The sequence below is a fragment of the Nymphalis io genome, chromosome 28, assembly GCF_905147045.1.
Source record: "Nymphalis io chromosome 28, ilAglIoxx1.1, whole genome shotgun sequence".
Classification (NCBI taxonomy): Eukaryota; Metazoa; Arthropoda; class Insecta; order Lepidoptera; family Nymphalidae; genus Nymphalis; species Nymphalis io.
The window spans coordinates 1,019,354-1,037,487 of record NC_065915.1 but is presented as its reverse complement, the minus strand read 5'-3'; the positions used below and the strand labels follow the sequence as shown (position 1 = coordinate 1,037,487).

The window sequence follows — 18,134 nt, the reverse complement described above, 5'->3', positions numbered from 1 at the left end:
TCCTGACTGGCCTAGGCCAGTCTGGGTACGGGCCTCGGGGTTGCCCCCCCTACCCGGGCTGCTCCTCCCCGACGGTTCATCCGTCGTGTCACAATGACCCTGGCCCTTTGACCCAGTGGCTGAAATGAAATCGCTTCTCGGCCTTTTGGCAAAGATCAAAGTGTATCAAGTACGCTGTATAACGGCATATGTTACAACTCGCTAGCGATAGATGGCGCTGTTTGAATATGTCACATTCCTAAATCGCGCTTTCAAGATATTCGCTGCTGGGTATATAATGAGGAACAATAATTGTTAATGGTGATCAAGTAAATTCAAGTAATATTTATACTAAATAATTATACTGTAAAGAGTGCTTGTACGAACTCACCTTTCTATCATATATCCTGTCTACCCTCAAGTTGAGAACGAGGGATACGACTCGTCTGCAAGGATCCCGGTGCGTCCTCCTCGCGTATCCCGGTCTGCATTGACAACTCGATATACCTGAAACAGGGACGCAGAATAATGTTGAGAACAGTCATTTCTACTTGGAGTGTTTACGTTTGTAGTAGGGAACGGTCAGCAGAAAAATAAATAAACATTTTTTTAGGGTTAAATAAAGATTAGTTAAATTCAACTTAACAAATAACAACATTTAATAAACTATAACAATAAACTAATCTTTTTTTATAGAATAGGAACGCGGACGAGCACATGGGCCACCTGATGGTACGTGGTCACCAACGCCCATAAACATTGGCATTGTAAGAAATATTAATCATCGTTTACACCGCCAATGCGCCACCAACCTTGGGAACTAAGATGTTATGTCCCTTGTGCCTGTAATTACACTGGCTCACTCACCCCTCAAACCGGAACACAACAATACCAAGTACTGCTGTTTTGCGGTAGAATATCTGATGAGTGGGTGGTACCTACCCAGACGAGCTTGCACAAAGCCCTACCACCAGTAATACATATAACTCTAATGGTTTACGCGGCACACGTAAAGCTCCCAATCGGCATGATTTTTTCCGACACCTTCAACACTTATACTCATCTTTAAGCTAATTTTCACAAAATATTAATGACATTTATACACCTAAACCTTCCTCATGAATCATTGCGTCCATTGCTGACAACCGTATCAAAATCCGTTCGGTAGGTTTTTAGTTTATCGCGCTCGCACAGACAGGCAGACGCGGCGGGAGCTTTTGTTTTATAATATATAGTTATAATGATATTTATACCTGCTTCTGTTCTGCACATCTCGTTCTGAGCTTGATCACAAGTCGAATCATCACCAACTATGCACGTATCGATTCTGGAAGCAATAATTAATATTCAAGCCACTGTTACAATATAAAGCCCACACTGTATTGATATATATATATAAAAGAATACATGTCTGACTGACTGTCATATCCAACACACAGCTGGGTTACTGGGTCACCATGAAAACGCGTTTCTTTTACATGGTGCGTTAATAAGAAAAGAGTTTATTGATTAAGGTGATGAGTGTTTGTATGAAAATTTATTTATATTTCTAGGGGCATTTAGCAATTAAGTTAAGAAATTATTCTATAAAAGTTTTTCTATTAATGTATTATTAATATTCTATCTTTCCTTGTACTTTAAAAAAAATTCTACCTTACCTAACAGTAGGTTGCGGACGGCGGTAGGGCGGCTGTCTGTGTGGAATGTGCGGTCGTCTGGGTGGTAGCGGCACGTCGTCGGCCGGTATCGCCACCCCTGTACCCATTGCGGGGCCCAAAGACGGTGGGGGACCTTAAACGATATACACGATTAAATTAAATAAAAGTGAAACGGCAACATCGTTCATTTTACTATTAATGCGAAAGTGAGTTTGTTTGTTACGCTGTCTTAACTACACGTTGTCAAGGGTAGAGAAAAGGACATGGGGTACGTAACCCCCTCCCCCTCTCACGGCGAGCGAAGCCTCGGGCAGAAACTACTTATATAGCACTAAGTTCCGTGTGGATAAATAAGTGTTTTTGAAGTGAAAACTTTTTTCGCGACACCGACATTCTAATGTTAAGGAAATCGTTGAAAGTATCAATAATTTAAGTATTTTGGAAGTTAAATGAATGTAATAATGATTGAAATTTATGTAAATACTAACAGTATACACAAATATTATAAGTGTATTTTAACTGTTATTTATTTAAATTAATCTGTTAATGTTTTGTATCGAGTTAGTGACATACTGTGTATTTTTATGAATAAAAAGCTATATAATAAAAAGGGATAGAATTATTACTTGGAGTGCCAATAGATGTGGAAATTGGATAAAGATATTAAACAGTTTCAAGTTTTCACTTCAATCTACTACTGTTTTTTTTTTTTAAATAAAAAACTGATACAGACAAGAATCATTTCCTATATAGCCGGTTGGCGTGGTTGGTGGATGCTCGCCTTTCACGCCGAAGGTTGTGGCTTCGATTCCCACCCAGGACAGATATTTGTGTGCATGAACATGTCTGTTTGTCCTGGGTCTGGGTGTAATTATCTATATAAGTATGTATTTACAATAGAAAAATAGTATATGTAGTATATCAGGTGTCTGGTTTTCATAGTACAAGCTCTGTACAAGCTTAATTTGACATCAGATGGCCGTGTGTGAAAAATGTCCCGGGATATTATTATTATTATTATATCGAACATTTCAGGGTTTGATTTTTCCGTAGTCGTTAGTTCAAATTCAAATTATTTATTTGCAAAGTTGTAGGTTCATTTTTGATTTTACAATGGTTAAAAATTCGCCAAAACAACCATGAGATGGTATGCAAACGTCATATATATGTCTATGGTATAAATAAATATATAAATTACGTACAATGCGCATGCGCTTTTAACGCGACACATCCCACGCACATAATATTGTTTTGACCATATTTATTAATCTTCTAGTTTTTATATCATATTATGTTATATGCCATAGTGGCCGCAGTCTTAATAGTCTTTTAACATAATATTTTAATGCATTAATAGTTAGAAACAAGTACATTATTCAAGGAAGCTCACCACGGTAACTGCTATTTTTAAACACTGAAAAATGTGACTCACCAGTATGGTAGGGTGTGCTCTGCACTCTCGTAGGGGCAATAGTGGGAGTGGAGGTATCAAACAAGTTGAGATAAGTCCTCTTCCCATCGATGGAGACGAACCCTTGTTCGCCAGACGCCGACACGATGATGTCGTCACGGTGAATGTTTATATGTTCCACATTAACTGTTAAATTAAATGCGTTAAAAAATATATGTTTGTATTATTAACAATAAACCCTGAACTTTGGTTAAGTATCACATTCAGCCGTCACAAGTAGGATATCTAGACTCTCATAAAAATGAAAACTGGGTGATTATTTGTAAATGACATGGGGCATTGTATCCCGGATGCTGGCGCTATCACTTCTGGTTAAGCTGGATACGCAAGGGAGTGTTCCAATGTTACACTCCCTTGCATGTAAATCTTGCGTCTTATTATAATATTTCCTGCGCAGTTGGCTAGTCTCCTTTGAAAATGGTCGCCATGGCCGAAACCAGTCAGGAGGACAACGTCATTATCATATATAAATAATCAAGTATCAACTTACCAGAGGCTGGTTTCTCCCCTGGACCCTGGATAGCGGATACGGTCACGTCAAATATCTCTCCGTATCCTGGTAATGCGGTTTCAGCAGCGGTTATAACCGGTGCATCTGGACGGTATCTTGTACCATGCGGTTTGAAGTCGGTGTCATCTAGGACTATCCCGGGCCGAGGGCGATAAGGCAGGTAAGGAATTTCAGATGCTGAAAAGAATAATTTGAACGGTCAGTGAACCAGTGCAACTAAAGGCACATGGGATATATCATCATAGTTCCCAAAGTTGGTAATGCACTCGCGATGTAAGGAGTGATTAATATTTCATGCAGGTTGTTGGGCGGTGGTGACCATTTACCATCCACCACCAACTAAGACGTTGTGTCTCTTGTATCTGATGATAGCTCATCCCTTCCAACCGAAACACAGCTGTTTGGCGATAGAAAAACAACTTAAAACCATAACACTTAATGTTCTAAATAATACTCACTCTGCAAAGGAGCTGTATTTATCGAAGATGTCGTCATTTCAACATTTGCTTTTTTAGTTTCAGTGGCTATTGGTGCGTGACTCATCAGACCCACTGTAGATGTGGGTGTCGCGACGGAGACCGTTGCCGACGGTGGTATTTCAGTTATAGACGACTCTATCACTGGTCCAACATCAATGTTGTTTTTAACTGGTCGATCTGTCGTTTTCTCTTCGCTTACTTTATATTTATCTTTATTTTTGTCTGAGCTCAATTGCTCCTTTTTCTTTTCAGATTTCAATGGTTTCGCTTTCTCCGTTGTTGTCTTTTGTGTTGTAAGTTCTATTGGTTTCTCTGTTGTTGTTGTTGTTGTTGTTGTAGTTGTCGTCGTTGATGTCGTTGTTGATTCCGTTGTCGTTTCGGTCGTTGAGACACTTGTAGTTGTTTCAGCTGTTGTTAGCTGTATTTCTTTATCGTCTTCTGTTGTGTTTTTTATTTCGGTTGTTGATTCAGAGGTTACTAAGGGTATGACATCGTCGTGTTGTAACTTGTTTTCAGAATGTGAGACGTTTTCATCTTGCTTATAATCTAAATCTGGAATGTCTGGAGGTGGAATGAGAGTAGGTTTGTATACTGGAAGACCTGGATTCGGTCTTCGCGTCGGTGGTCTCGGTCTCGGTCTCTGCCATGGCGGAATAGGTCGATGGAACCCTGGTCTATTATTCATCGGTGGAACAATTTGCTCAGGTAAATTGACACCATGAGGTATATCGAAGGGATAAGGTGGTGGTATTTTCGTGGGATGGAACAATGGTGGTGGTGTTATAGGTTTATCGAAATCTGGTGCAGAGTAGGACTCGGTTATCCTTGGTGGGCCGCGATTATTTATCCTGGATGTCATAGGTCGGGGTCTGCCATTCAATAGCTGCGTGTTGGCTTGAACATTGACTTTACCATTCAACATTTGGACAATACCAGTTATAATATTATGTATTTCTGAATTCTGACGTCCCTGATCCTTAAGGCTGGTGGTCGCGAATGTTGGTGGCTGCACTGCAGTAGACCTGATTTTGGGCCCCGTAGGTGCTAGTGCACGCCCCTTCGGAGCCCTCTTCCCTTCCCCCGGAAACTTAAAGTCTAATTTGTCACCAAAACCGGATGACATTAACATAGCTTCATCGCTCGTGTAATAATCAATAGTTTTAGTTGGATCTATGTCGTAGTATTTTCTCTTATTGTGTACTTCTATCCCATTGTCTATCTCATTGTTGTTCGACGATGGTATTTCGTCTATATTAATAGATCTTGATCCTCTGCTTGGTTCGACTGATCGTTCTACGATCACCTGGGTTTCTGTTTCCTCATCTGAGATTACGTCTTCTGGTTTAAGTTCGATGTCATCATATTTGGCACTAGGTTCTAAATTAAAAACTAATTGTGCGTCTCTTGTTTTCAATAATACGTCAGCGTTGAACCGATCATCGACGACTGACTTCGGTGATAGCTGCGATATCGTGTACGACTGTTCGTAACCTGGAAAAGAAAATTATTGATTATTATATTTATTTGTTTGTTTATGAATGGTAAAGAATCTTTTGTATAATAATATAATAGAATCAAGCAAATCATGAGCGATATGGCGCAGTATATCTTAACCGACAGTTACTGGTTCAACCCAGGCAAGCGAAAACATAATTTTAACATATAATAACATTTCGTAAATGTCTAAACCGAGCAAAGGCCTCCTTTTAAAGAGTAGATTAGATAATTGGTTATTCTTCTATACAATATCAGTATATTTCACATGGCATTAATACACTCCTAGACCAGTGTAACTACATGCACAAGGGACATAACATCGTAGTTCCCAAGATTGGTGCATTGGCATTGCAAGGAATGATTAATACTTCTTACATGTCTAATGTAAGAAGTATATAGAAGTATATCGGGAGGCTCTTTTACCCGCCTATTTATGTTATATATAAAAATCTGTTTTTTTTTCCGTGAAAGCTTATAAGTGCACCTTTCCACAGTTGTTATATAAAAAAATTAATTGTTTAACACCGTTGCACAGTTACATATGGCGCTATAATAATATTGCCACACAATACGCGACAATGTCATAACAACGGTGACATAAGTGCGCACGCGCACGAACAATAGACAACGGTCCTTATAGCTGTCTACTTTCACTATGACAGATATATTATAATGGCATACTAATTACATTATCTATGAATCTGCAAGTAGCTGGTTAATTGATTAGTAGCTAGTTTATAAGGCTGTGATCCCAAGGTCCTGGATTCAAGCCCCGGGTCAGAGCAATAAAATGTTATTCGCTTATCAAGATCAATATATCCTTAGTAAGGTTACTAGTAAGGTGCTGTGCACCTGTGTTTGTGCAGACGCTTGTATTTATACCAAATGCTGTTAGCTAGTCCCAATTCAGAAAAGTGACATATTGTTACGGCCTTCTCTTATTAGCTGAGTCACACAAACTGCACAACACTTTATTTTTCACTACTGCACTTTACTTCGAGAAAGTTAGGTTTGAATTATACAGTAACAGCCTGTTAATGTCCCACTGCTGGGCTAAGGCCTCCTCTCCCTTTTGAGGAGAAGGTTTGGAGCTTATTCCACCACGCTGCTCCAACTGCTGCGGGTTGGTAGAATACACATGTGGCATAATTTCAATGAAATTAGACACATGCAGGTTTCCTCACAATGTTTTCCTTCACCGTCAAGCATGAGATGAATTATAAATACAAATTAAACACATGAAAATTCATTGGTGCTTGCCCAGGTTTGAACCCACGATCATCGGTTAAGATTCACGCGTTCTAACCACTAGGCCATCTCGACGCTTGAATTATAATTAAAGACAATTAGTAATTTTGTATTACAATTATTTATTTGCCAGCACACCTTCCTTGCTCGGTATCTAGCAAACGAATGGCTGGTTTTCCGACTTTTATTATAAGTTCAATTTCGAGTCAGAATAAACCTCATATTATGAATCAAAATGAAAACTTTAATCTAAACGGAACGATTCAATGGAGATACTAAAATATTTGTCGGATACAGTTTTGTGATTTATTAAAGTATTGTATATTTCCGCTTTATTAAAACAATGAAATATCTGAAGTCGGTAACAATATATGCTGCTGCATGATATTGGAGAACCAAATATAAATACAATATATAAATTAGTTTGTTAAGCATATACAACTAGAGTCTAGTTACTAGGATATGTATTTAATTTGAAAACAATACCTAATAAGCTACTCAGTAGCTTGCCGGTTTCAGTAGAATCTATATTCCGAACCGGTGGCTTTACACTTAATTCAATCTTGTAAAATGAGTATCAAAAGTGCTTGTAAGAGCTGGTGTGTTGAAGTATATTTAGTATTTATAACGTTGGTACATCGCCACCTGCGAGCGAGGAGTAGCGGTTCCCAAACCGTGTAGAACTGTAATTCGTAAAATGATTCGAAGTGTTCCGCCAGAAAATTAACACACAATGTCTGCTTGAGAAGAAACTGCTTTTAGCGTATAATTTCTTAAATAAAGTCATACTATACATTTTTGTTACGCTCAGCGTCTAACGATAAGTTAACAAAACCAGTTTAAAAATAGAATTCGTTTGACAGCTGCTCTGTCAGCCTTGGGGTAAAGCGAGAGGAAGCGATCGTTGTAGGCGCCAGGTAGCAAAGGGTGCGAAAATGACAAAACAATTTTTAAGGGTACATAAGCGTTGTTTGATTTTTATAAATAATATTATATTATATAAATAACTATTATTTATATAATATTAACTGAAATGCAGTTTATGTGAAGTGAAAGCGTCAATCAGAGGGCTCTGAAAGAAAACCTCTACCCTGATCAAGGGCCAAGACCGCCGCTAGACATGTGGACGAGAATGGTCCTATTATAGTAAATAAGGGTTTTTTTTTTGAGGAAAAAACTCTAAAATCAGTATTGAAGCTCAAGATGTATCTAAGTGTTCTACGAAAGAAAATAGAAAAAAAGTGAGACATTTGTTTTTTTTTAACAATAACTTAATTTAAACTTATTAGATTTAGAGTGTTCGAGCTTATTGATTTAAGCAATCTCTTACAGAAAATCTTCATGAGATAAACATAAATATGGAAACGTAATAAACACGCAATATTTAATATAAATACATAAATTTTGATTTTAATATTACTATTTATATTAGCTGTAACTTAGTTGTACGTGACGGATGCTGTGGTTTCCTGTAACCGAGGAATGGGAGGGAGCACATAGACTTATAACTCGCATAATGTATTAAACCTTGTCATGTGTATTCTTAGTTGGAGATCTTATTTAAATAAATAAAAAAATATCGATCACACGATCAATAACATATTTATGTAAAACTTCAAACTCGAGCGCCAATGAATTGTCATGTTGTCAATTAAGCATAGTCTGACGTAACGTGACGTAAGTATAAATCGACGTGAGGAAACCTGGCACACGTGTAACCACGTTCCCCCCCAAAAAGGAGAGGAGGCTTAGCCCAGCAGTGGGACATTTACAGTTACCCGCTCATCATTACTAGTGCAAAAAATATAAATGAAATATTTTGGAAACAGGCGTAAAATTAGAACAATAATTGAAAGTGGGTGTGGATGAAAATCAAACATCACTGGATGTTACTAACTGATTATGTACGTTTGAGGTAATTAATATTACCATGTAAAAACTACACAGTAAAAACATAAAAGTTTAAGAGCCACTGGCCTGACACTTGAATTATTTATTCAATTGCAACCATACAATACGGTGATCACCGTTAATCGCCGTCAAACGGTAAAACTCTCGGGAAACTTAAGAATATATAACAATGATACATGAGTCGATTAGCGCATTGTTTTGTTACAAGCAATTAATTACAGGTGCTAGGGTCTAATGGTACATCTCAGTATCATCCTTTTTCGAATCAAAAAAAAAAAATAAGAAGCATTACTCCTGTTGCGGCGTTTCACTAGCTATCATCGCGGGGTGCGGGGACGCGCCTACCAACTTAACTTCACTTGTCGTCTCGATGCGCGTGCGCGACACACATCAGTTCTTATAATGATTTATCATTAATACAAGTATTCAATTTCCAGTCTTCGTTATTTTTACCACCACAAAAGCAGCTATCGAAGCTAACACTCCAATTTTTTTTATAAAATAGATACGCGATCGTCACCCCCGGACATAAATCTCTAAGAAATATTAACCATTCCTTTTACAATTACATGATTTGTAACCCTTGTATCAGCAGTTACACTGGCTAACTCACCGTTCAAACCGGAACGCAACAATACCAAGTACTGCTGTTTAGCGGTAGAATATCTGATGAGCGGATGGTACCTACCCAGACGGGCTCACACTAAGACATACAATCCATTATAATGTTACAAAATATAGAAGGGACAATGGGACTGAAGTGACTGTGTAGGACAAAAGTCTCTAAATTGAATTAAAAAACACATGCAATGATTTTTTTTTAAGTTGTGTGAATAGGAAAGTCCACTACACACGGTTATTAAATTATGTATATTTAAAAGAGGTTTAAAAATCAGCCGCTCAGACAGCGACAGCGCCCCACGCTCCTCTCCCGAGGGAGAGGAGTGAACGATCATCGAAGGCTGACGGCCGAAACCGTCGCCCGCCTCACGCTCAGGACGCCACGCCACATCTCATCCTCGCGACTGGTACGATCACACGTAGTGTGTTGATCTCGTGAAGAGCTTACTATAGAAATGATCCTATGAAGTAAGGTCTTAACTCGAACCGTTGCAACGGCCGGTGTCATTTATCGAGCGAACATCTGGCCAGCGCGATTCAACTTTAAGATTAAATGATACAGCGCCATCTAGTCACACATTTTCGAACTAACTCAACTCTTCTAAATGATACGCTGTAGAAATTTGAGTTTTGATAATAAATGAATTTAAATGCCATAACATTTATAAATAAGACAATAGTTAATAGAACGATATATAGAAATTATTCATTTAAAAATTGTGGCTTCGAAATCGTCAACAATGTTGGAGATCATAAAAGTAATGAGATTTATTTGAGGATTGACGTAGCGTGGTGGATTAAGTTCCAAAATAACAGACTTACTTCTGAAAACAACACGAGCCTTCTAGCATGAGCGAGATATTAAAAAGCAGCCTGCGTCATTAAGAGATATGAATTATATAATAAGCGCCATCTAGCGTAGGCAGGTATAACAACACATAGCAAATCAAATCAAAATATACTTTATTCAACTATGCTTTTAGAAGCACTCTTGAATTGAGCTACCACCGGTTCGAAATGTAGATTCTACTACAACCGGCTAGAAACTCAGTAGGTACTTTTTTCTAACATTCCAAATTCAAAGTCATGTTAATCCACATATTATTATGTGGATTAATGAAATTAATGTTAACACCTACACCTAGTTACTGATACCTACATACTTTAACACATAAAATATCATTTTAAATTAATATATAAATACATGATACATACTAAGGAACGAATGCCAGGGTTACCGCCAAATGCACCAACGGGCCACTCTAATATATAATAATAATATCCTGAAACCTGATCCCTATGAAATAATGTATGTATGTAAATATGTACTATGAAAACCAAACAACTGATATACTTCAACTACTACTTTTCTTTAGTAAATACATACTTATACAGATAATTACACCTTAGGACTCAGGACAAACAGTTTATACACACAAAAGTCTGTCCTGGCAAGGCAAGTATCTACCAACCACACCAACCGGCTCGTCTATATATAATAAATATATAACGAAACCCGCACGTGTACGCGAAAACAGACTATATACATCCAATTACAAACAAAAACGAAAGTTTAGCTCAGTGAAAGTTAAATCGGTGTTTTAGTGTGCGGGCGGACGGTGCAGGCTCAAGTTGCGTCAAGTAATGTGGTCTCACTTGCAAACGAAGTTGATTTCAATGTCAATTGACGATCATCGTTACTATCGCTATTCTACTTATAAATATGTGTAAAAATAGAGATGTAATTGGTATTACATAGCTTTTGCTTTCACGCTTACTTAGTAAAGTTTTGAAGTGAAATTTCTTAGTTAATTGATTGGATTGAATCCCGTTTTGATGTGTAAGATGAGGGTTTTACTTATTGGTATGGCTTTTTGGAAGCTCGTCTGGTTAGATACCACCCACTCATCATATTTTTAGTATTATTGTGTTCCGGTTCGAAGGGTGAATGAGCCGGTGTAACCCCAGGAACGAGGAGCAACATTATACTTCCGCTCGGTTCGGTTGGTGGCGCAATGACGATGTAAGGGATGGTTAATATTTCTTATAGTGCCAATGTTTATAGGCCAAAAAAACAGGCAGTCATAGAAACTTTATTTTATTTTTTCGACAGTAAAACGCGTTTACGCGTTTCCCCCACTTGAAGTGGGGGGGGGGGTATGTGGGACTCGCCGGCGCTGGGCATGCGCCGAAATACCCACTAAAAATGAACGGTACCCACACCCCCTTTTCGAGGGGCGTCACGGGACAGTCATAGGAACTGCCGATGGAAGAGAAATCTTGAAACTGTTAAATATATTCGACAATTTCCACATCTATTGGCACTCTAAGTAATAATTCTATTCCTTTTTATTATATAGCTTTTTATTCAGTGGCTAACCGTAAGGCCGCAGACACGGAGTCCCTGAGTTCAATTCCCAGGTCGGGCCAATAAAAGGTTATTGGGTTTATCTGTCAGAAAATTCTCAGTAGCAGCACGGAAACTGGAAGTTGAAGGTGTTTACACTCCCGTGCCTCGGAAAGCACGTAAAGCGTTGGTCCTGCGCCTGAACTCTTTCCGGTCGTGTCGGATTGCCGTCCCATCGGATTATGAGAGCTAGGGAATAGAGAGTGCACCTGTGTTTGCGCACACACTTGTGCACCATAATATCTCCTGCAACCTCGCTGAAACTACTCGACAGATGACATTCCTGAGCCTTTACTTTTCTACGAGACTGCACTACTTTGTAGCTTATAGCGTTTTAACGCATTGACTTAGAAACTTGACATTTTGTATGCTAGTTAATTAAAGATACAAAAAAAAAGATAGTGCACAAAAACGCGGCGGAGAAATTTTAAGCATATTTACTTTACACTTTCTGACGTAAAGGGAGCGCGGTCTATTGATCATGGCTTATATGCATATAACTCTTGAACGCGTTGCCTTAGAAACTTGAAACTTTGTATACTATTTAATTAAAGATACATAAAGGAGAAAGTAACAAAACACAAAGTCAAAGTATTGTTATTGATGTTTTAAAATAAAGGAGTAATATAACCATTGTAAACTGGTCTTATTGAAAATTATTCAAAGTTCCCGTTAACCCGAAATTGTGGCTGCAGTAGGTAATATATAATAGTAGTTTAATATGTATTTAAGATATGTCAATTATAACATCTTTATAATCATATTTTATTTCTACTTACTCTACAAGGTAAACATAAAACATTTATATTCTAATACACATAACTGCACACACACAGTACACGTCAGTAAAACTCCCAGTCCGAATGATTTTCCGATATCTTCAACATTTCATATCAGGCGATTTTTACAAATTCTTAATAAATTATACACATAAGCCTTCCTCGTGAATTGCTCTGTCCATTTGCTTGGTAGTTTTTGAGTTTATCACGTTCACACAAACAGACGGACGGTAGATTTGTTTGTATAACAGTAACAGCCTGTGAATGTCCCACAGATGGGCTAAGGTCTCCTCTCCCTTTTTGAGGAGAAGGTTTGGAGCTTATTCCAACGCGCTGCTCCAATACGGGTTGGTGAAATACACATGTGGCAGAGTTTCAGTGGAATTCGACACATGCAGGTTTTCTCACGATGTTTTCCTTCACCGTCAAGCAGGAGATGAATTATAATAACATATTTAGCACATGAAAATTCAGTCATGCTTGCCCGAGTTTAAACCCACGATCATCGGTTAAGATTCACACGTTCTTACCACTGGTCCATCTCGGCTTGTATAATATGTAGTGATAATGATCTGAAGCTAGAGGCGATACTTTCATTCCCAAGGTATCTAAAATGTCAGTAGTTTTATAATATCATTCAACGCACAATATGTCCTTAACATTTATTCCAATTGTCCCATAAAATAATTATTAACTCAATGTAGTCAGACGTAACCTTGTTCCTGGTACTAATAACACGTGCGTCACAATTTCTAGAAGTCATATATGTTTTAACGAACATTGAACAACAAATATATTTAATTTAAAAAGCAACAATCCATTTAATTTATTTATTAAAGAAACTTATGTTTTTTTTCTATCGCATAGATTCTTATTGGTAACTTACGTACTTTATTTTACTTTAACGTACTATTAGAAGTCCCTTCGCATCTGACACGCTTTATTATGTACACTTTTAAAAGTTGAAATTATTACAGTAATTAGTTTCCGCTCGCTTTGCCCGATTGAGGAGAGGGGGACCTTTTCTGTACTCCAGGAAATTTGAATGCAAAATTTCATAAAGTTAAGTAATTAAGACGTGAAAGGGTATAACAAACAAATAAAAACATTTATAAGATTAATAGTAAGGATGTCGCATAACACTTTCTGACATTTTACGATCGTGTCGGTGAGAATTTTTTCGAACAGAGCAGTTCGCTAATGATCAACTTTTTTAATTAATTATATTGATTTAATAATGACCATATCACTCCCATAAAACAAACTCAAAAAAAAAATTAATTAAATTTTATGATTAACAAAATACCTCTTACATATTACCTACAAATAATTTTTAATTAATAAATTTTAAACATTGAAAATTTCAATTTAATGTAATTCAATTTTATTTTTGTTTATATTTACAGAATAATACTGGTGGTAGGGCTTTGTGCAAGCTCGTCTGGGTAGGTACCACCCACTCATCAGATATTCTACCGCAAAACAGCAATACTTGATATTGTTGTGTTCCGGTTTGAAGGGTGAGTGAGCCAGTGTAATTACAGGCACAAGGGACATAAAATCTTAGTTCCCAAGGTTGGTGGCGCATTGGATATGTAAGCGATGGTTGACATTTCTTACAATGCCAATGTCTAAGAGCGTTGGTGACCACTTACCATCAGGTGGCCCATATGTTCGTCCGCCTTCCTATTCTATAAAAAAAAAAAAAAATCTTTTTTTTTTTATCTTTAAATGATCCAAATTTACTTATTTATTATTTTATACATATATACTTATATATGACGTTGGCTTACTATTTGATACACTAACTAAGACAGTGGTGGGTGATATCTGAGACGAATTGCAAAATTCAATAGAAGACATTAGGCATATACAATCTTAGCGATTTAATTAGTGACACGTTGAATAATAAACATCGTAGAACTTCAATTTATTTAAGTTCGGCGCGCATTACTCAGATTACATTGATTGGCTCTTGGAGAAGGAAATAATTTATATATCGTCGTAATGGGCCGTCTGGGTAGGTACCACCCACTGATCACATATTTACCCTCAAACAGCAATATATAGTGTATTTGTGTTCCGGTTTGAAGGGTGAGTGCCAATGTAACGACAGGCACATGGGACATAACTTAGTCCCCAAGTTTGGTGGCGACGTATGGAATGGTTAATATTACTTACGGCTCCAATTTCTAACACTTAGACTCATTTGCCCGTTCGCCTACCTATATTTTAAGAAATGGATGAATTGATAGAACACTTGGGCAAGTCCAGGCTAGCATTTGATTGCCATGTGTTTAATCTGTGTTCATAATTCATCTCGTGCTCGACGAAGAAAAACACCGTGAGGTAACCTGAACTCAGAAAGATATGTATCAACTCGCATCAAAGCAGCGTGTCGAAATGAACGTTAAACCGCTGGAAGCCTCAAGCACAGCACTCACAGATACATTCACAGGCTATTTATTACTTTACTATATACAGATGATTATATATTCAAGGAATAGTTGGAAAAATTCAACACAACACTGAAATACATATTCGTATAATACTTATATATAAAAAGAGTTGTTGGTCTATGTTTTATTTTAAATAGGTAGGCAAATGGACATTACCTTACATGACCAATACGCTACGAACCTCGGGCACTAAGATGTTATGTCCCTAGTACCTGTAGTTACACTGACAAACTCACCTTTCACACGACAATACTATGTATTATGTGATGAGTGGGCAGTACCTACTTAGGCTACACTCACACAACGATTTATTTTACAGGTTCGTTTTGTTCTATACTTTTTCGGTGATGACGTATGTATGTAGTTATACAGACGAGTTCACACACACGTTACGTATTCTAGATGCAGTAAAAAATACCGATCCGGAAAGTAGAGCGACGCATTTCACTGATCCAGCATTATGTTTAAAAACGATCCTGTAATTACGGATCTTCTGTGTGATTGTACACTTACGACATAAGTACGACCCAACTATAACAGAATTCACTTTAATTTAATATATAAAAAAATATATAAAATTAACATATAAGACGTCTGTGCGAGCCCAAAACCCAGACATTTCTAACCAATGCTAACAACAATCTAAAATTTAATTAATATAATTGGCTATGTAATAAGAAAGGTGGACCTTTGCGTCGACCGGACAAATCTGACATTAAAAAGTAAATGACATTGGCCGCATTCCAAATTCGAACACATGTCAGGTTTGCTGCGCAGAGATCTGTCAAAATTGCTTCCTGGCACCCTTGCGCCCTTGATAGTGGCCAGTTACTCGTTCGAGTTCCGTTTAGTCATAGTCGAGTGGGTATAAAAGCTGACTGAGGCGTGGCGAAATGTATCAGTAGCTTTCGAGCAGTCGAACAGAAGTGCACGATGAGATTTCTGGTTAGTTCATATTTTAATTCAAATTATTTCATTAATAATTCAATTAATTCTCAATGTTGTTTAATTAATTGCTCGATATTTGGATATCGTAGAGACTTTCCCGTGTGCCATTGAAACCGAATATTGATTTCAGAAGGTCACATTCCTCTCATTGTTTGTTTTTTTTTATTTCAACAGATTGTAACCGCCGCCGTCTTCGCTTGCGCCGCAGCCGCGCCTTCTGGCGCCCTGCTGGCCACATCCTACTCCAGTGGTCTTATCAACCACGCAGCACCATGGGCTGTAGCTCACGCTGTACCTTTGGCCTACGCCGCTGCCCCCGTGGCAGTAGCTCACGCTGCCCCAGTAGCCGTCCCCACCATTCCCCCTGGTGATATCCAAGGTGCAGCTATCGACGCCCACGTTGAAGCAGCTGACCACGCTCGTGCCGCTGTCGACACCGTCCAACAGATCAACGACCAAGCCGCCGAGATCCACGGCAAAGCCATCAACGCCGCTGAGGACCACGCCTGGCAAGCGGTGAACGCTGCCCAGACCGCTGCCGCTGCCATTGACGGTGCCGCTGCCGGCGCCGCCCCCGTCGTCGCCCGCCAGCTCGCCGGACATGTAGCTCCCGTTGTCGCCGCACCTGTTGCTGCATACGCCGCTCCTGCCATCGCCACCGCCACCTACGCCGCTCCCTCATACATCGCTGGCGCTTATACCGCCGGCGCTTACGCCGCTCCCATCGTCGCTGGTAGCCAGTCCGTGTCGACCCAGTCCCTCTCTCAGACCCACCCCGCCCCCATTGTCCACGCACCTGTCGCATACGCCGCCCACGGTTTCGCCCACGGATGGTAATTTGGTAGCAAATATTAGATAATAGATTATATTAAAATTATTCCGGCAAAATGAAGACGAGCGATTAAAAAAAATATACATACATTTTGTTTTTTATTTTTTATTGAATTGAACCTATGTAAAATCTGAAGTATAAAATCTTAAGTAGTATATATAAAAGCGAAAGTAACTCTTACGCTATCTCGGCTAGAACACTGAACCGAATTTGATGAAATTTGTTATGAAGCATTGAACCCCAAGAAAGGACGTTGGCTAGCACCTGCCCCTGTGAGGCTGATCAAATGGGCAAAAACTATTAATATATTTTTGAATATATTAATAGTTATAGGGAAATAGTTTTAGGGAATAGAGAATATAGATTTTTTTTTTATAGATTAATACTTGTGCCTGTAATTACACTGGCTCACTCACCCTTCAAACCGGAACACAACAATATCAAGTATTGCTGTTTTGCGGTAGAATATCTAATGGGTGGGGTGGTACCTATCCAGACGAGCTTGCTCCAAGCCCTACCAACAAGTATAAAACATTCTGAGACGATTTAGTGCTATTACACTACGCTTCAATACGGTTTGGTAGTAACTTGTGAGGTTATCAAGAGCTATGATGGCTCTCTGTCTCTGCTCTCTGTCTCTGTCTCTGGTTGATGAAACATGTTGATCTAAACCAAAGGTCACGTGTTCAAATCTGAAGCATTAATTCAAATTATAATTCTAAATATCGAACCTTAATAAGTCAGATCAAAGACGAACACAATTAAACACAGTAAGTAACGTAATTAAGAAACATTTAATTAATTATCTAGATGTATATAATTAATTATGAATACAAATTTAACTGAGCCAAAAAAAACAACACACAATAAAAAAGGAAAGTCAATACGACTGGAGATATTAGCAATGTTAATGAAAACAATTTACCTTCACTACATATTATTAGCCGAAGCCGAGATGGCCTAGTTGTAAGAACGCGTGAATCTTAACCGATGATCGTGGATTCAAGCCCGGGCGAGCACCACTGAATTTTCATGTGCTTAATTTGTGTTTATAATTCATCTCGTGCTTGACGGTGAATGAAAACATCATGAGGAAACCTGCATGTGTATAATTTCACTGAAATTCTGCCACATGTGTATTCCATCAACCCGCATTGGAGCAGCGAGGTGGAATAAGCTCAAACCCTGTCCTCAAAAAGAGAGAGGCCTTTGCCCAGCAGTGGGACATTCGCAGGCTGTTACTGTACATATTATTACGCGTCTGTCTGTGTGACCGCGATAAACTCAAAAACTACCGAACGGATTTACATACGATTTTCACCAATGACTGAGTG

At 38.4% G+C, this 18,134-nt stretch overlaps 2 protein-coding genes and 1 non-coding gene across 7 annotated transcripts in view; 1 reads left to right on the top strand and 2 right to left on the bottom strand.

The window, feature by feature from the left end:
• LOC126779278 (uncharacterized) overlaps nucleotides 1–18,134 on the bottom strand; it is an 80,936-nt gene that overhangs the window by 22,056 nt on the left and 40,746 nt on the right. For all 5 annotated transcript variants that reach the window (XM_050503245.1, XM_050503248.1, XM_050503249.1 and 2 more), the window contains exons 3-8: nucleotides 4,078–5,589; nucleotides 3,599–3,796; nucleotides 3,070–3,234; nucleotides 1,638–1,770; nucleotides 1,233–1,306; nucleotides 371–486 (exon numbers count right to left, since the gene is read on the bottom strand). In XM_050503245.1, coding sequence (XP_050359202.1) covers nucleotides 371–486; nucleotides 1,233–1,306; nucleotides 1,638–1,770; nucleotides 3,070–3,234; nucleotides 3,599–3,796; nucleotides 4,078–5,589 — 2,198 coding nt within the window. The remainder of the gene's footprint in view (nucleotides 1–370; nucleotides 487–1,232; nucleotides 1,307–1,637; nucleotides 1,771–3,069; nucleotides 3,235–3,598; nucleotides 3,797–4,077; nucleotides 5,590–18,134) is intronic.
• LOC126779315 (small nucleolar RNA U3) lies at nucleotides 9,650–9,853 on the bottom strand. The gene has a single exon (XR_007670291.1). It is a non-coding gene; the product is annotated as a small nucleolar RNA U3 (small nucleolar RNA).
• On the top strand, nucleotides 15,928–16,889 carry LOC126779302 (cuticle protein 16.5-like). The gene is made up of 2 exons (XM_050503297.1): nucleotides 15,928–15,965; nucleotides 16,143–16,889. Exons 1-2 carry the CDS (start codon nucleotides 15,954–15,956, stop codon nucleotides 16,803–16,805), a joined length of 675 nt encoding a protein of 224 aa, XP_050359254.1. The 5' UTR covers nucleotides 15,928–15,953; the 3' UTR covers nucleotides 16,806–16,889.